Consider the following 19,678-nt stretch of genomic DNA (forward strand, 5'->3'; position numbering starts at 1 on the left):
AAGCAATAAAGTGAAGCACAAAAAAATGAGGTATGCCTGTATCATCATCACAGCTCTTGCTGGATGCAGGGAGGCTCTCCATAGCTGGAGGATGGAATGTTCTAGGTGGCACCAACCAAGAGAGCACAGATGCTGCCGAGGGGCCGTGCCCTCCGGCTGGAGGACGAAGCTCAGGGCGACTCCACAGGCCTGGGCACCATCAGGCCTGAAATCTCCGGGCCTGAGAGACTCTCTGCGGCACTACAGGGGGAGGGCTGCTGCCTGTGTTTGTTTTAACACACTCTCTACTGGCCACTTGGGGAGGCAGCAGTCCAGCCAAGGGGACCAGCTAGCAGCTCCAAGACCTACTTCCGTAGGAACGCGGAGATACCAGCAAAGTGAGCACATCAGCAACAAACAAAGATGAGGAGAAGTTCAGTTTGGATCAACGTACAAGAATGTTGTGATCAAAATCCAGGGGGATTTCTTAAAATTTCATCATAGTTTAAAGTTTATCTTATTCCAAAAAAGTCTGCATTTGAATTAGCGTCATGTGATATCTTCGGCGCAGGGCCTGGAATGTCCACCTCTGGCCAAAGAGGACCCTCGAGGACACAAAGGTCTCCAGAGACGCTCGGCTGACAAAACCAGCGGCCACTTCACTTTGTACAGTCCAGCGGCCAGTCCCCTTCCGTCTCCGTGTGGAGACCGTGATTCCTGCCTCATGTGCTCATCCACAGCCGTCCTGCCCCAGGCGTCCTGCTCCCACTGCCACGTGGGTGTGAACAGACACGCAGCTGAGTGTGAGCTCCATGGTCCCGGCATCCTGCTACCCTTGATTGGTTGTGTAAATGGCTCCAAACCCACTCAGTTTTTCATCTCAAGTCCCCCGTTTTCCTTATCCTGATTCGACTAGCGCCACCAGCTTTCACTCCGGAAGGTGACACATGCCCGTGGAGTCCTCCCTGGGTCCTTCCCCGCCCTCCCAATGCCTGCAGAACAGAGAGCAGGGAGGGCTCTGAAGGTGTCTGAAGGTGCACACCAGGCAGTGTGTCTGTCCCTTTTGCCCACTGACCTGCTCGGTGACGTGACAGTCAGGCTGCAGGTTAGTCTAGCAGTGGGCCAAGGAGAAAGTCAAAGGTGGTTTGCTGTCTTTGCGCAGAGCACGCAAAGGGCCATGGATGGAAAATGAGGAGCAGCCCTCTCCTAGCACGTGACCCTCTTTCCTCACGTGGCAACCACAGTCCCGGTCAGACTTAGACTGGACCATGTCCCAGGCTTGCTCGGCCATCACTGGCTGTCAGGAGATAATTCACACAGACCAGTGGGGACCATGTTCGCTGCAGGAAAAGGACAATGGAAGACTGCCAGGAAAAGGGAGTCCATTCTGGTCTAGTTCTGCAGGGCCGTGGCTGCAGCTCAGCAGAACACACCTTCCCATGTCCGTCCCTCTCTCCTGCCCACACGAGCTGTGACTGTCGCCTGACACTCCCCATGGTGGCCAGTGACACAGGAAGGAAGCCAGCGTGATGCAAGCTGGCCAGGCAACAGCAAGCACCACGGGGCACCGGAGCCCACACACACGTGTTTCACAGGGTTATGTTTGCAAAGTAAATGGCGGTGGGGTAGACAGGACGGCATGAGTTCCTGACCCTGGTCACAGGGTCCCCTACCTTCCCCCTTGTGTTACGGGCATTAATGAACTAACAAGCTCCAAGTAAAACTGTTTCAGAATTTCAATGTGTAATTAAGATTTACACCCTTCACTACTTGTCATTTAGGCCAAATTTAGACAACAAAACTAAAGACTGAACTCAAAAGATGGGAATTTCTCAAAGAATGTGCAGGGTGTTACTCAGAGAGCATCTCAATGACACACAGTGGCTCGAGGTGCCCAGGGACCAGCCAGCCGGAAGGAGGCAGGAGGTGACAGGGCGTGAGGCAAGGCATGGTTGCTCCAGCAAAACTCCTGGTGTGATGGGAAACTAAATACACAGAACAGCACTCCTTAAACACGTGATGGACACATTCGCCCAGTAAGGCCACCTCAGCTCTTCCTCTGAGGACCACGAGTGGTATCACAATGTGGTTAGAATAAGGATGATGGCCTGGTAACATCACAAAGCAAAGGTGATGGACTAAAGACACTGTGACCTGTCACCATCCTCAGAGATGGGTCCCGCTGCTCCATCAGGAGAGACGAGAGTCTACTTGTTCCTTACAATTTCTGACCTGAAGGCCCGATAACCCTCCTTACGAGCTGTAAGTCTGCTGCCTATGCCATTTACGTGCTTAATGGGGTCTCTTCCCCATCATGCAGGACGGCACCACAACACAGACGACCTGAGCCACCCCGAGGGGTGCGGGAGGCCCTGATGCCGTCCGAGGACAGAGGGAGCAGACACAGAGGTCATGACAGAAGCAAGCAGAGCAGCGTACACGTTTTCTGAACAAACCTGACCTTGTTTGCTCTTGCTTTTGGCAAAATAACAACAACAATATATTTGTTTCATTCCAAAAAAATGAGTCAAATTTCTTTAGGTGTTTACATAGAACTCTTGGTCCAAAATTAGTACAAAATGCAGATTTCTGGCTTCTGAGATCAGCTCTGAATTCAAGAAACTAGGTAGAGTTTCTGAGGAAACAAGTTGTTAATTTAGTGGTAACCAATAAATCTAAGGAGAAGTTCCAAAAATTTCATCCTAAGAGTAATTATTTACAGATTTTGAAAATGCCTTTCTTCCTAAAAGCTAAAACATTTTAACCCTATTTACTTTGTTTTCACAATAGGGAAACCAAGAGGGGCACCTTTATCTCCTTTGTGATAAAAATGGGAAATCTGAGGTAAATAAAGAGAGAGTATCAGCAACCAGAAACGAGGGTTCAAAAGTCTGCACGTCCCGTAAATTAATTATGAAAACCCAGTAAATGCGGCCACTTCCAGAATGACGAGTGGCCCGCATCTAGATGCCGAGTCTGACCCACCTTCATCATTATTTCCTGGAGCAGAAATAATGGTCTCAGAGAGGTGCCCGGCTCCTCAAATAGCTGCAGATTGAAGACAAAACCCAAGTCTTTGACCTAATCATCTCCATGGCAACAGACCCAAAACACAACGCACGATTCTAATGCGTGTGAGGCCAGCTGTGTAGTTAGCTAACACTCAATGGAGAAGCCACTCCCGCCTGAGACAGTTCCAAGTTTCCCACCTGTGCTCCCCACACAACACTGTCCCATTGTGTCACAGACTCTCTCATGGCTTCGGTGGCCAGTGAGTGCTTTCTCACTGGATTCCTGCTCCTTACAAAGGTCGTGTGAATGACTGCAGCACTGGCTAGCAACCTCTGGTGGCAGATGCCAAAAAGGCTGGGCGGTTACAAGATGTTGGAGCTTGAACCTGCTGGATGTGGCTGGAATGCAGACTGGTCAGTGGGTCGCAGATCGCTGATAGGTGTTTTGCGAAAGTCACAACAGATTTAATGGACCTGAGTGATATCAGACAATGTGCAACTCAGATTCCTCCCAAGGGAGAGCCCCAATATTTAAAGGCCCTCGGGAAACAAGGCTAAGCACTTGCATATTTACATTGATCTGGACAAAACAGCTGAGTCAGCGGACCAGGCGCCACCTTCTCTCAGCTCTGGAGGCGCTGGAACCCCCCACCTCCTGACAGGCCGGGAGCTGCCTTTGGTCCTGTTAGAACATGGGGCTCCCAACCGTCATGTTCAAGATGTGACAGATGGCACCAAGGGCATGAATCCTCCAGAAGGCTGGGGAGTAGCCACTGAGGCCCCCACCTGGCAGAGGAGGGGCTCTGCGCCCACAGGCCGTGGGATGTGCCCAGGTAACACGGACATTGGGAACCAGAACCTGGCGACCTGGTGGATGTCCACCTTGCCCTGTCTCCATGTCCTTCTTGCAGGTGGCAGCCAGAGAAAAGGCAGTTTCGATCTGACTTGGTGGCCCTGTGGGTGGCTCTGAACACAGGCGAGAGGGAGTGGAGACACCAGCTAACATTTCAGGGCCCCCCCTCCTCCTGGCTGAGCCCATGATTTCCTTTATTTGGCTCCTGACAAATCCCATTGTCCTACTAAGTCAGCCAGCAAAGCTGTGTGAGAACGCCCCCAGAGCCGTCAAAGGACCGCTGTCCAGAGGCACAAAGCCCACCCTCACCCCAGCCGCACGCCCCGGACAGCCCAGGACAACGCCACCTACTCCCTCCGTCCCCAACCCTAACTGCAGCCCTCTGCTATTAAGATTAAGACGCTAATCCATGCTTCATCTCCGGCCCTTTGAGGCCATTTTTAAAGGTAATTCCGTGCTACCCATTTGGGGACCTGGGACACAAAACCTTTCAGGACTGACCTTTGATTCCCTTCGGAGGCGCTAACAGGTGAAGCCCTCCCATTCCCCCAACCACGTTGATTGATAACACGGAGCTAATCTCTTGCCTTTGTTCCTGGGGGCAAAGGTTGGGGCTGCGCCTTTGAATCTGGGCCTTTCAACTCCCTAGTGAGTAAATCGGACCAGGACCTGCGGCCCCGGATTAATTCCCGGCAGGAAACTCTCTCCTGGTCCCCTAATGACCAAGGCCTCTCCTTACCGAACACGCCCCTCCCTTCCCTTGGAGCCGGGCAGCCCGCAGCCCGTGGCTGCTGTTCCGTGAAAGGGAGGTTCAGAATGAGCACGTGCAACGATCTCAGGGTACACACAGTTGACCTGCTGACCTGGGGTGACGCTGGCCAGCGTCAGCGTCCTGACAGCTCCTGCGGGCACAGGCACACAGCCCTCAGGAGACAGAGGACAACATTCCGCTCTGGACAAGAGCCCTGGAGTCAGTGCTTGCTGACGACTGCTGGACACCCGGATGTGTGGCTGGTTGCAGGTCAGGGGCCCTGAAGGAAGGCCTTCCGGTTCACCTGCACACTTGGGCCACAGAGTGGGAGCTCAGAGCTGTTGTTCCGGAGATGCCCGTGTGCCTCCTTCATGCCACGCCGCACCCCTCACCTTGGTCCTGGCTGCTGACGCAGCTCTATGCCCAGCCCCCCTCCACCTATGGCTCTTGGCTTTGGCTCCCCTGAATGTCATCCACTTGCAGTACAAGTTCCGGTCTGCAGCCTGTGGGCTCTAAGGGGTCCCATCCATATTTCTCAGTCCACCATGGAAACAACCTGTCCACCCCGGGGCCCGCCCACTGCGACCTGTTGGAGGGGCTGGGCAGGATGCAGGTGGGCAAGATTTGCAGGCTGGGCAGGGCTGACCCAGGAGACCATGTAGGCGGCAGAACCCACAGCAGGCGGGTGCTGACTGATGAGCCGAGTGACAGGCCCCCTGAGGAGGCCAGGTTGGGGGTCGGGCCACATACCGTGTGACATCGTCACCGTGGTCTGAGCATTAGAGTGACATGAAAGGCCATCAACCATTTCCATCCCCACATAGATGAGGTGCCTGGGGTCAGAGACGAGCAGCTTGTCACTGGGGATGCAGGCACCACGTCCCACGCCGCCCTCGGCAGTGTGACGTCCTCACACGTGACCCAGAGAAGAGTGACTGACTCCATGTCTGCATTCCCACCAGGCAGTCCCTGATTCTTCAGCATCAGAAGGTCACACGGGATCTGTGTGTCCAGACACGGAAACTACGCCCACAGAAGGCAACTTGCCAAGGGTCATACAGTTCATAGGCGGCAGGACTAGAACTTGGATTCTGTGGAAAAAACACAGACAGACCTGGGTTCAAATCCGACCCTTCCCTGGAGGGGACGTTTCTGAGCCTGGAAACCTCATGGTGCCTCTGGGCTTGTGTCTGAGCCAAAGGGCAGTGCTCGTTTGAGAGAATGATGGTGGCAGCCGAGAAGGGACCAGCTGCTCCAGGAAGATGATGGAGAACGTTTCGGACGTCATCATCGGGGCCACATCCCCCATGACAGCACACACCTGAGAGGAAACCGACAGCAGGCAGTGGCGTGGCTGTAACCCAGGGGACGGGTCTGCTCGGTTACTTGGGAGAATGAGCGGAGTGGAGCTGAAGGGGATAACCTACAGGTGACCGTGGACTGCCCAGAACTTAGAATTTTGGCAAAGGGCATGACGGCCTCAAAGTACATCTTAAACCTCCGGCAGCCAGGCATGACTTTCTGGAACAGCTGCTCAATCCCATTGTCCCCAGGCAGTGAGTGCCTTTGGGCCATCGGTCAGAGGCTGGTGACTCAGGGCTCCTGCAGGAACAGTGTCCCCAAGAGCTGGGGACAAAAGCAGATGCCAGAGGGAAAGAAAGGTGCCAGAGGGAGAGAAAAGTGTCCCTGTCACATGCAGGGCTGCGTCATGCATGAACTGCAGAACTCATGGAATCCAGGCCCCCATGGAGGAGCCACGGGGAGAGCCAGCCCGGACAGATGGCGCGGTGGCAGTTGGGGTGACGGCTGGCAGGAAGGAGGGAGATACACAGTCCAGCACAGACAAATGATGTGCGATGATTAAAGGCTGTGTGGCAGCGACACCAGGTGAAAGACGCAGCTGCGGGGCAGGGGGACTCTGTACACACGGCAAGCGGGACAGAAACACTAACCAAGTGACAGGAGTCCGTCATTCGTCGTATTGTTGCTTCAGGAATAGGTTACCTTTCAAACAGGCCACCTGTTCCTGTGAAGCATCGCTGGGGCTGTTGTCTTCCTCACACATTCCAGAAGAAGCTGCAGGGGGCTGTCCCTCAAGCCTGGAAACCGGGGCCGGCCTGGACCGGGGTGCTCTGCATGGCTGCCCTGTGCGGTTCCCTCTGGCGGCTTCAGGACCCCCAGCTGACTCAGGCGGTGGGGTCCTTTTGTTGGGCACAGATCTATCAGGGAGATTAGTTCCAATTTACACATGAACGTGTCACCACCTCACCTTGGCGTCTGCCAAGCTGATGGCAGGTGCGTGTCCTGAGTTTTCTGCGATAAATAACTGACAGTCACCTTACTGTCCCCTGGCCCACAGGAGGGGAGCTGTTCCTGGTGGGGACGCACCTCTGAGCCACACAGGGGCTCCCGTCCAGCCTCAGGTGTTCTCGTCGCAGCAGCTTCACGGAAATCCAGGCCAAAGGCAAGGAAAGGCTTGGCTTTCCCACTGAAGTTTCTTACACCCACAGAAGCCGAGTTCGCAGGACAGGCAGAGGACAGCAGCCCTGCCCTTGCAGCCCACGCCTGTCCCACGCTGAGCAGGGAGTCTTGTTGACACCTGTGCTTCCCGCCCGCGGAAGCCGGAAGCCGAGGGGACAAGGCAACCGCACACACACCCTGCAGGGCGCACACGCGCAGCGGGTCTGCGCTTCCGCGTGGGCACGCGCCGCCAGAGGGCGCAGGGCAGTCGTGCTCCCTGCAGGTGCGTGGAGACCCCGCGACGGCTGAATGCAGTGCTGGTCGGTCCACAGACACGCGGCCCGCGCGCGTCTTCGTCTTTGCAGCTGCTCGTGTGTCTGGCGAGCCTTCCGAGAGGTCAGGAAGACCACCTGCGTCCCTGCCCAAACCGGGGACATCCCCCATGTGTTTGGAGGTCCTCATGTGGGTCCCCCTCCTGGTTTCCGCGGACAGGAGACCTCAGGGGCCCAGCCCGGGTCTCGCTGGGTTCCGGGGCGGCCCCCTTGTCCACGGCCAACGGCCTAGTCTCTTCAGCATGTGGCTTCTGGCTGTTCTGCGAGGCCGCCGTTTAGCCTGCGTCTCCGGAGACCCTTAGACATGTCGGAGTGACTGAGGTGGGGACCCTGCAAGACCCGAAAACGGGCTCGGCCCCGCTCCCATGGCTCTGGCTTTGTTTCTGTGGTTGGCGAGACTCTGCCCTTCCTGAAAGGCAAAGGTTTAAAACTCGCCGCATCACAAGACCTCGTTGACTGGTTTGAACAAAAATGAACTCTGAAGTGAGCTGTGTGGTGCCACCGCTTCAGGAGTCCCCGCGAACCCAGGTGTAGGGAGCTCCGTGGCCCATCTATCCATCACCCCCAGTGACAGCGCCGAGGGGGGCCGCCGGTTGGTTTATGGAAGGTGGACGGCTCAGGGGAGGGAAAGTGCCATCGATCTGGGAGCCCACTGTGCTGACCCCTTCCTGCTCCGCACCTTGGAGGTGATGTGTTTATTGCTGCTTCTCTGCAGAGGAGACAATAAATTACCAGGTGTCAGTGTCTGTAGACCATTTAAAGGCATGTCCACAACACATGGAATATTGAAAACGGGATCTCGGACGTGATGCTAGAGATTCAGGAGGCCAGGCAGTGACAGGTCTCCTCGTGCCCCACGGAAGTCCCAGGAGAGAAATATTTTGTAAGAGCCTGCAGAGAGCTTCCTGTTATGGTCAGTGCCTGCTCGGTGCCTTGGAGGGAGAAATGCTTTTCCACCCGTGGTTCCCAGCAGCACAGACCTATAATGTGACTCCATAAAACAGAAAGGCAGTAAATAAGCTCAGGAGATGACAGTGTTTCAGAGGATAAATGAGCGAGGTAGCATGTCCTCAGTCCCCCATTCCCCTCACTCTGCCGTTGCCACGGAGACCAGTGCAGGGCAGGGCCATCTTAACAGTGGGCATCTGTGGGCATGGATTTTCCACTTGCTTTTTTTCTTCTTTCTTCTTTTCTTTAAAAAGGGGCTTACAAAGTGCAGCATGTGAATTTAAATTTACCGACTTAATTTTCATCTAATCTACCTACCTACCTACACAGCAACCCCTGCCCAGCCATCCATACATGCCAGCTTTGTTCAGGAGAGGATTTAAGATGGCATACTGTACATTACTTTCTTCATTAAAAAATATGCATCAATTATTTTTCAAATTCAAAGAAAAATGTAAGCTTTTAAATAATGGCATGGCTGCACTAGCCCTCAGTTTTTCTGCTGCAGTATTTTGTTAAATGAATCCAACATGCTGTTGAACTCCGAGTGTTTTAGAAAGCAGGACAGGTTCACAGAGAGCCAGGTTCTGAAAGACACGCTGTAAGTGTGACTGCACAGTCACCTGCCAAAATACAACACAAACACTGTTAAAAGGCTGTTCAAAAGCTGCTTATAGGTAACCTGTTTTATCTTTCAACAGATCCAAGGATAAAAAAATAGGATCCTCTTTATGGAAGCTGAAAAAGCGATAAAATTCAACATTATAAACTTTAATAAAATAGGATTAGATAAATATGCTGTTAACACAGTAAGATACATCTGTCTCAGCCCGAAATGCAATAACAACTGAAAACCTTCTACAAACGATAAATACAGTAAGATACCAGGGTACAAAGTTAATATACAGAAACCTATAGCTTTAGAAGATATAATGGAAAAAAATGGCCCCGTTTAATTAGTGAAAAGCCAAGATGAAGTGTGTGGGAATAAACTGAAGTTAAAATCGGTAGGAGAAACATTGTCAAACACCCTCGAAACTTCATGTCAGAAAACTCATACAAGTGGAAAGACTTATGATGTTATTCAACAGGAAGATTCAACATCCAGAATGTCAATCTCCCCAACTTATTTTATAAATCAATGCAACTTCAATAAAAGCAATAAAAACCCAGGTTTTTCTGGATCTTTGTGTTTTATTGTGGGACGAGGACTAGACAATCTGATTCTAAAGTTCAAACAGGAAAAGAAACAAAAGAATAGACAGAAAATCGTGTAAAGGAAGAGTTAAGAGAGGGAGCTAACGTGTGATAAGTTCCTAAATCATATAACAGTTTTAACAATTAAAACATGGTTGTGCTGGTTCATGCACAGACATACAGAACAACAGAAAAACACAGAACAGGTAGACACCAAATATGTGAGAAATTAGTATATCATTAAGGTGACATCTCAAATAAATAGCAAAAAAAAAAAAAAAAAAGATTATGTGAGAAATGGCATTAGGACAATTCACCAGCTAGCTAGCAAAATAAATAGTGAAAGACAAAAGTTGCCCCATATCTCACACTGTGCATCAAAACAAATTCCAAACATGTCAATTATTTAAATGTTACCAATGAAATCATAAAAGTACTAACAGAAATCATGAGCAAATTCCTTTACAACTGTCATCAAGGAAAGATTCTTCTAATTAAAACTGAAAATCCAAACGCGCTATAAGAAGGATTTATAGATTAAACTACACAAAAGTAAAACTTCTGCATGAAAAAACTGTCATCAGCATATTCATAAATCAAGAGAGACAATGAGAAAAAATTATATATTTCACCTCCTGTCACAACCTGTAGCCTTACTATATGAAGAATTCCTAGAAATCAATAAAAAAGACAAAAATCAGCAATGCAATAGATATGTGAATAAACACTCCAACTAGATAATCCAGTGAAAAGAAAAGACAGAGATGCCCAACCTTATTCACAATGGAAAACCTATGAGATTGGCAAAAGTCAAAATTTTTTTATAATCAACTGTGGATACAGAGGCATTTTTAAACATTAGGGAAGTAAATTTTATAACCCATTTGGAGAATAACTTGTAAACAGCTATAAAATTATACAGGCACATATCCTTTGAGCAATTTTATTCCTAGGAGCTGATTCTAAAGATATGTGCAAAATGACATACATGCAAGGTTTTTGGTGCAGCACTATTTGTTATAACAAAAGAATTGAAACAATTGAAGTGTCCATCAACAGGAAACACCCATACAATGGAATACAATGCAGCTTTAAAAATGGAGACGCTCTCCATGGACTAACACGGGGGATCGCCAGTACACACTGTTAAGTAAAAGAGCCAGGTGGAGGACAGTATATATACCGTGTTTCCCCAAAAATAAGACCTCGCTGAACCATCAGCTCTAATGCGTCTTTTGGAACAAAAATTAATATAAGACCCGGTCTTATTTTACTATAAGACCGGGTCTTACATAATACAATATAATGTAACATAATATAATATAATAATACCAGGTATAATACAATACCCGGTATAATATAATAATATAATATAATATAATATAATATAATATAATATAATATAATATATATAATATAATATAATATAATATAATATAATATAATATAATATAATATACTGGGTATAATATGATATAATATAAATAATATAATATAAAATACCAGGTATAATATAATACCTGTTCTAATATGATATAATATAATATAATGTAATGTAATACCGGGTCTTATATTAATTTTTGCTCCAAAAGACACATTACAGCTGATGGTCCAGCTAGGTCTTATTTTCAGGGAAACACGGTACTATGCTACTATACGTCTGAAAAACAGGGAGAATGCAAGTACCATACATATGTGTATTTGTTCATATATGCATTAGGAAACTCTCAGGGTACTCAAGAAACTAGTCACAGCTCGTATCCTTAATATATAAAGAACTCCAAGAAATTAGTAAGAAAATAATTTCTTACACAGAGGTAGAGAAGGAGAGGGATGGAAAACAGACTTCTAAGTGAAAACCTTTTCAGGTTTTTTATTTCTAATTCATGTGAATTATTACCCATTCAACAATTTAAATGTAAAAATTAAGTTTTAGAGGGTAAAATTATCTTTTTTTTATTTAAACAACACTTTCTTTTATGATTGGGCCTGAAATAATCAGTATTACTATTTTCCAACTAAACAGGCTGCCATTGACTTCAAAGACCAGTTATTTCAGCACTACAGACAGCAACAAAGTTACTATATTATGTAGTTTGCATTTGCGAATAGGTACAATCAAGAGAAACAGTCTTTTCAGTACTACAAAGTGAATTTCCTTACCATGTGATTTCCTGTTTTCTCTTTTTCTCTCAACCTTACTGATTATGGACTCAGCAAAACCACTTTACCAGCTAGTTCCTTGGAACCCATGCTTGGTCACTACCTGTGGAAACTAAAGCAACTTTATCAATCGTCTCCAAGACAACAAAGGCTGGGTTCTGCAGGTGACAGGTAGCTGGGCACCTCTGGTCATTCTCTCCAAGGAGCTGGCCCAGGCGTGACTCACTGAGATCGAGGTGAGTGACTCCTGCACACGTGGAGCCTGGGGGTGGGGATGCAGGTGCTGGGTGGCAGAGCTCCATCCTCTGTGCCATCAGCCCTAGGAGCTGTATAACCCAGACACCTGCAGCCAGGTCCGGCCTTTCCTGGGGCCCGTATGTGGCCCGCTGGGCAGACAGAGCAACCCATGACACCCAGAGGGTTTTGGAAATTTGTGTTAATCGGTGAAAACTGAAGCCCCAAACCCTGCTGACCAGCGCCACTGGGCTGGCCGTGCTCTGCTTGTGCCCGTCATTCGAATTTCTCCATCCTCATGTGGACCCCAGGCCTCAGCGTCCATTTCAAGGGCCTTGCCGAGGGCACAGCCAGCTTGACCACTTGGCCTCCCAGACTGGAGCTGCGTCCCTGCTTAGGACCCCACCCATCCACTTTAGCTCTGTGGCTGTGACTAAGTCCTGTGAGTCAGGCCCTGCTGGTGGGGCTGGAGGATTGGTTGTGATGAAGTCACGTGATACATATAAAGCACAGGTACTCCACACAGGAACCACCCGATCTGGTGACCACAGACACAGTGACAACGCTGCTCCTTCGTCCCCTCGGGCTCTACTTCCATCTCTTTCCTTCAGCCTGGCTGGGTCCCTCTGGCACCTGTAATAGCTGCTGCCCTTGTCCCTTACTTTGAAACGCAGCCCTGGCTTTGGAAGGCAGCCTGGCCCTGGGTGCCCTGCCTGTGTGTGCACCTGTGCCCATTCCTCACTCCGGCTCTGCCTTCGGTCACCTGGACGCCTCTGGGGGTGCCCTGTGGTCTCTGCCCTGACACGAGGGGCAATGCAGACTGAACGGTCCTCTCACCTGCTTCAGTGGACACTGGGAGATCCTGGTGAAATTGTGAGTAAACAACGGAGCCACGCCTGCGTGGAGAAAGGGCTTAGCGTCTTGGAGGTGTGTTCACGGGTGACGACCGCATCCTCAGCACACAGCAAGGTCACGGCAACATACGGCAAAATTGATGTGAAGACACTCCTTCCGCTCCACCCTGAAGAAACCAGAGATTGTGTATGTTCTAGAACAGACAAGGGGAGGGAGAGGGGAGCATCCCGCGAGCTGAGGGGGCAACTGCTTCACAGGCTCTGGTGGTCACACCACCCACAGGACAGACAGGGAACCTTGGCAGTGGCAAAGCCATGAAATCAGGAGGACACTCCTAAAGGGCTGCTTTTCTCGAATGAGGATTTGATATTCCACGGACATGGTCTGTTAGGGGTGCCAAAGAACAACACCCCAGCAAATAAAACAGCAATACCAAATGAGTAACACCAAATCCATTTAAGTCAGGGAGAAACCTACTATATTAAGAATGTAGTTTTTTGCCTCAATGTTAAAACAAAACAAAACAAAACTAACAAAACATTTCTTGTTGGTGCTCAAAATTCCAGGTCTGGGGTTCTTTGATGCTGGAGTATTTGCCTTGCTCATTGTGGGGGGAGCCACTGGGGACCCTGCCAAGCAGAGTTGACACACTGGCCCTCGGGGCAGGCCTGGGGGGCGTGGTGGTAGAGGCCGTGTGAATAAGAGACAGCAGTATGGCTGGATGTCCCAGCCACCATCTGGACAGGACACTTTAAAGGAAGCAGCACTGCCACCATTTGTCTCTGCCAGTTGGACGTCACACCTCCAGGCTCATCTCTGCAGTCACAGCCTCACACCTTCCTGTTTGCTCCCAGGATGGGGAACACACAGCTGCAGGTCCCCACAAACCGGCACCAACCTCCCCCACCCTCGTTCCGCTCCTGGAGAAGGTGGGCCAGACCAAAAGCCAACATCCGCTTTCCTGACACAGGACTCTGTGCAGAAAAGGACGGGCCACACCCTCCCAGGCCGGCTGGGGTGACTGAACCCCAACTTCACCCAGCCCTCCAACCCCCTCAAACCTCTTCATCCTTGAAAACCAACTGTCTTCCTATTTTGTCAGCTGAGCTATTTCACATACCTTTCTTCAAATCCCTTCCTCTTCACTGTGTCTGCATCTGCACCATGCTCTCCGGCCCTGTCCTCTTAGGTAAGCAGGCCCCACGGGGCTCCACACACCTGCCTGTCCCCTTGCTCCTGGCTCCAGGACGCTCAACTTCAGTCTGCAGGTCCTGTCCCCTCAGATGCCTTCCTGAGGCCCAGACATACACTCAGCTCTCCTGGGCAGGAGCCCCTGTGACTCCAGATTGGCACAGTCTTTGTTCCCCTCTCCCTTCCCTCCTCGGCCTGCTGAGACCCTGAAATGGCTCAGCATGACCGTCCTATAGCCAGAGCCTCATCCCACCACGTTTCTGGGCTCATGTCTTTCTTCAGCACCCCTGGGCCTTCGTCTCACTCTGGCTACATTCTTCCCAACCTTCTTTGTTGTCCTATGTTATTTTCTCAGTGGTCAGACTGCTAAATGTTTTTCCCAAGGGTTCGGTCCTCTCTTCTCGTATCACAGACGACCCCTCCCTCCAGTATAATCCAGTAACAGACTCATGGTTCAGACCACGATGGAGGAAAAGGGAACCAAGAGAAGGACCTGGTGGCCCCCGGGACCTCTGCCTGCCCTCCCAGCTGGTACCCAAGGCTGCCCTCGGACCTCGGCACTCACTCCGTGGTCCCTGCCTGGCTACCTCTGTAGCATCTGTCCTCCCAGAAACCTTTTGTTCAAACACTTTGGGATCCTTCAGCCTCCCCAAGCAGAATGTTTTCAATGGAATGAAACAAAATATTTATTTTCTGATTAGTTATGTCTGTTTATTATGTAACTTCCATCCAAGCCAGAGAAATCAGAATTATCAACTATTATAGAAAGGAAAACAAATGAGATTGGAAATACAGGAATGGGACCCAGCAAGAAGAGGCCTCTCTAGGGCACTGAGCACACTGGGTGGCACGTTCCTGCAGAGGGCGGCTCCTGCAAGCTCCTCGTTTTTGACCCTTTCAGGCAGTGTCGTGTTGTAAAGACAGGAGGTGAGCGTCGGCATCCCTGAGACAGGTTCTCGGGATAGGTGTTCAGGGGCTGGAGCTGCCACATTACCCTCAGCTGCAGGCGGGTAGGGCAGGGCTATGAGCCACCCTTGGGGTCTCTCGGGTATTACACAGCGCACATTCAGGTGGCTTGAAAGAAGTGCCCACGCCCCGCGTGGCCCCTGACGGGCTCCATACCCGTTCAGTCTGCTGGAACCACTGCATGAGCGCAGGTCTGCAGGCAGGGCCTCCCACCCCCGTGTGCCACCGGGGAGCCGCGTCGTCCCACTGTCCTCCTGTCACCACTGCCTCCTTCGCAGGGTCGCTATGAGGACTAGTAGTTGAGGCAGCATACAGCAGGTGACCAACAGGCAAGGGGTAACGCCAGTGGGTCACTAAGAGGCCGGCGTAAAAGACACCTGGCATGGGAAGCGAGGCTCTCCGCCAGCTCTCACTGTGGGGCCCCGCGCCCAGCGGACGGCCCCGCCCAGCGGATGGCCCCGCCCAGCGGATGGCCCCGCCCAGCGGATGGCCCCGCCCAGCGGACGGCCCCGCCCAGCGGACGGCCCCGCCCCCAGCAGACGGCCCCGCCCCCAGCGGACGGCCCCGCGCCCAGCGGACGGCCCCGCCCCCAGCGGACGGCCCCGCCCAGCGGACGCCCCGCCCAGCGGACGCCCCGCCCAGCGGACGCCCCGCCCAGCGGACGCCCCGCCCAGCGGACGCCCCGCCCCCAGCGGACGGCCCCGCGCCCAGCGGACGGCCCCGCGCCCAGCGGACGGCCCCGCCCCCAGCGGACGCCCCGCCCAGCGGACGGCCCCGCCCAGCGGACGGCCCCGCCCAGCGGACGGCCCCGCCCAGCGGACGGCCCCGCCCAGCGGACGCCCCGCCCAGCGGACGGCCCCGCCCCCAGCGGACGGCCCCGCGCCCAGCGGACGGCCCCGCGCCCAGCGGACGGCCCCGCCCCCAGCGGACGCCCCGCCCAGCGGACGGCCCCGCCCAGCGGACGGCCCCGCCCAGCGGACGGCCCCGCCCAGCGGACGGCCCCGCCCAGCGGACGGCCCCGCCGAGGACTCAGGAAGGACCAGCTAACACTCCTCCCTCCTCCTCCCTGTGAGGCCGAGCAGCACCTCTGCTCCTCACTCTTCACTGGTCAGTCACATGTCTGGCTCGGGGATTGTGCAGACGGGAACGTTACGATGCCACGCGCCCGGAAAGGAAAGCGCGTGCTGCGCCCAGCGGTATCTAGTCTTTACAGCAGCAGTCGGTGCCCGCCAGCTTCACAAGCTATAGTCACTGGTACGAGCAGGTTGAGGCCTGGCTTTTTGGAATTGAACCTAAAATACTCTCAGGGACTGGCCGCACGTCACGCACGCTGAAGCAACAGTGATTTAACTTCATTGCAACCTTCCGTGGCCACAGACGGAACCACAGCCACGTGGCTGTCGCAGTGTAACCCCCGCACGTCGCCAGTGAGGCCCCGCCCGCGGCCGGGAGCGCGGTGCCCCTGGGAGGGATGGGTCTGTGCAGCTCCTACACGGTGAGCTGCCGGAAGCCCATTTCCGCAGCCAGTCCGCACCTGGTCACTGTCACACGCAGGAAGCCACCACGGCTCTCTGAACCGAGAGCGTCCCCACGCAGCCCGTCCTGAGCTCCACGGAGGGACTGTGCACGGGACAGAAGCCTGGTCGACGATGGGCTAACACCTCGCCTCCTGGGCCGGCCCCAGCCCCGCTGTGTCTCACGGGGACGCTGGTCCTGAGTGGGAGCGGCTCTGGTCTCTCAAGGGTGAATGGGGGGGGGGGGCGCCGTCTCCTTGCTGGGATACAGGTCACACAGCCCTTGCTCATGAACCCTTCCTGTCAGCGGTAAAGAGGACACGTGCACCTGAACAGGTGAGCGCACAGGCGCGTTCCTCCCTGGCTTGGAGCTCAGTTCCAGCCACAGGAAGACGCTGCGTCCTGCCCGCTCCGCGCGTTACCAACGAGCGCCACCACGCGGCTCTCCAGGGAAAGTGCAGTCACGGGGAAGCAACCGGGCCTGACAGATCCCAACAGCGCGCTGCTCTGCACCCCAGGTTTATTCCTAAGGGCAGCTCCCTAACACGAGTCACCGCTGGTGTCCTACCAGAAACCGTAGGGAACTCGAGACCTGACCACCTGCATTTCCATTGACAACCCTCTCCCCAGCGTGGCGGCAGACAGCAGAATGCCAACCGTGAGGGGCATGGCACAGACAGCATGCTGCCCACCATAAACGTTCCAGATTAGCTCCAAGGGCACCTCAGATGGAACCAGGGCTACTGACAGCTGTGAAAGGGGGGAGAGGACTTGAGCGGCAGCTCCTTTACCTGAAACTCCAGGGTGGGAGAGGGGATGAGCACATGGTTCCTGGGCCGCTCACTTCAGACAAGAACAGTGTCACTTGTAGACAGAGTGAATCCAAATTCTCTTTCCTCCAGCGGAACACAAAGGTCTGGAACACACTGAGGCTGTGTCAGGGGCTGGCCTCCTTCCCAAGGGGGACACGTGATGTGTCTCTTTCTCCTTTCATGGGCTTCATTCTCTCCACACTCTGTACTTCTCACCCAAAATGGCCTTCCTGGCCCTGGGTCTTCATCTTCTTGCTGTAGTGGGCTCTGCTTCTTAGAATCTCCATTCCAAAGGCCAAAGAGGAACCACATTGGTCAGCTCATGTTTTCTAGAACTCTCCCAAGGTTGGCCAGCCTCTGGCTAGGCTCCCCCAGCAGGTGTGCACCGCTGGTCCAGCAGGCACGGCCAGAGGGCAGAGGGATATGGTGGGATCTAAGGGCTCATTGTCCACTAGGCTGGAGAGAACTGACAGGGCCACGGACGAGGTAGGCCGCCACATTTAGGACAGATCCACACACCGACAGGACAGTTCTCAGGATAGTAACTGCTTGTTCAGAACCGTCGGAATAAAGCAGGCCCATACGTGTGTGCTCCCATCTTGTTCTTTTCCGAATTACTGTCTTTTGTAGAACGGACCAGACCCTGCTCGTGACCATGGTGCGTGGCTTTGTCTAGAGGCCGGAGGGATGGAGGGAGGTCCTACTTATTTCTGTACACGCAGCCATGGCAGCGTCCCTTGGCATGTGGCATGCTCAGCAAACACTGTTAGGCTGAAATGGACTTGGACATGCCTCATTCAAGTGGTTCCCCGTCGGGGAATGACCAGCACAAAGCAAGTCAGGGTCCATAACCTTGTAACACCTGGTCTCACCCACACACCTGTTTATTAGATGGGCTGAATAAAGATTTTTTTATTGGCCTGAAATTCACCATCTAATGTGCTCTGTACAGCCAGGAAGGACATCTCTTCTTTCGAGAAAAATCACAAATGATAAACTCAGAAGACATGGCAAGAAAGACATCATCACTTTATATCCACAGCACTAGTTCAGGTGAGATTTCCCAACGGACGCTAAAACATGGAAGAAAGTCTACTGGGAAAAAGTATTCACAAGGGTTCAAAGTAACTTCCCACATATCAGTTATTAATTACAAATAAATGTCCTTATGACGAAGAAATCTGGTGCTCTCCACCTCGTTAGCCAAAAGATCAAGCCTCACATCACCAGAAAGGGCAGAGGTTAACAAAAGCTGTCCCCTGGTGTGATGTACCAACGGGGACACCTACTCTGGACAGTGTGCTATAGGGAGAGTGAGCAAAGCTGCTGCAGCCCTTTGGTCACCACAAGGGAACCACCTGAGGGTCACACTGATGACTCAGGAAGAGCAAGTCAGCAGAGAAATGGGACTGGAACCCTGATCAAACACCTGGCACCTGCCTCAGCTCTGGATGCCCAATTTACACGCTGTAAAGTCTACTCAAGATGGCTCTTCTTGACTTGTGTTTTCATAGGACTGCTGTGCTTGTGGATTTCTTGGCTAAATGTATTAACATTTGTTTCTTCTCACTAAAAGTCCACATTCTCAACAGAGCTGTGTGTGTGAGCCTGATGGTTTCAATCCACTTGTTTTTTTCGGGGCTGGTGTGAGCCTCCAGATTCTCCGTGTACTGCAGAATGGACTTTAAGAACCTGTTAAAAAATTAACTTCTTTATCTAGGCTGTTACTAAATGCAACGATGATTTAAGTGTTGTCTTTGCATTTTAACGTTACAACTAAGGTACTGGACTTGATTTTTATCTGTGAATTCAAGAAAAAGCAGCACATACAAAATGGAAACAATACAAATTAGGTGACGGAGAAAAATGCTGAATGTCCATTATTGGAGAGGTGGATGGACTTCCCGTTTTACACACTCAAGTGCCTTTTCATACTTACTCTCAAATCCAGACAGGATTTTTTCATGTGATGGAACTTAATTCCAGAGAGGATCTTAAGGCTGTCTGGATTAAGCCGACCATAACAAACATGTTCTGTGCGGAATCATGAACGGGCCGGCCTTCCACCCGCTCAGGAACCCTGCAGGTAAGCATGCCTTCCATTTCCACCCTGGCAGCAGCTTCGGTCCTCCAGGATGGAGGGTCCACTCCTTCACAGGGGACACACACCACTTTGAGATAGATTGGTGTTAAGAAGTTTTTTCTTAAAGAAACTTATCACAATGTTCACAGAGGATTCTGACTGATGGGGATGTCATTTTTACATTTTCCAAGTTCTCCTCAAACTTTCCCAAGTAGTCTAAAATTTTCTCCAACTTTTAATTTTTGAAAATTCCCAAATTTAGAGGAAAGTTAAAAGAATACTACAATGAAAATTCACAGAGCCTTTGTGAAGAGAATGGTTCTTAACTG

At 51.9% G+C, this 19,678-nt stretch overlaps 1 protein-coding gene across 26 annotated transcripts in view; it reads right to left on the reverse strand.

The window, feature by feature from the left end:
• Positions 1-370: 370 nt before the first annotated feature.
• ERMARD (ER membrane associated RNA degradation) overlaps positions 371-19,678 on the reverse strand; it is a 42,471-nt gene continuing 23,163 nt past the window's right edge. For 15 of the 26 annotated variants that reach the window (XM_074333886.2, XM_074333882.2, XM_074333881.2 and 12 more), the window contains one exon: positions 18,273-18,958. In XM_074333886.2, coding sequence (XP_074189987.2) covers positions 18,775-18,958 — 184 coding nt within the window. In that variant the 3' untranslated portion in view covers positions 18,273-18,774. Of the gene's footprint in view, positions 8,096-11,009; positions 12,950-18,272; positions 18,959-19,205; positions 19,417-19,678 lie in introns of those variants that run through there. The other 11 variants (XR_016019940.1, XR_002135925.3, XR_016019939.1 and 8 more) reach the window with 11 other exon arrangements.

This window comes from Rhinolophus sinicus, chromosome 2 (assembly GCF_057876585.1).
Source record: "Rhinolophus sinicus isolate RSI-liver-muscle chromosome 2, RSI-T2T, whole genome shotgun sequence".
Lineage (NCBI taxonomy): Eukaryota > Metazoa > Chordata > Mammalia > Chiroptera > Rhinolophidae > Rhinolophus > Rhinolophus sinicus.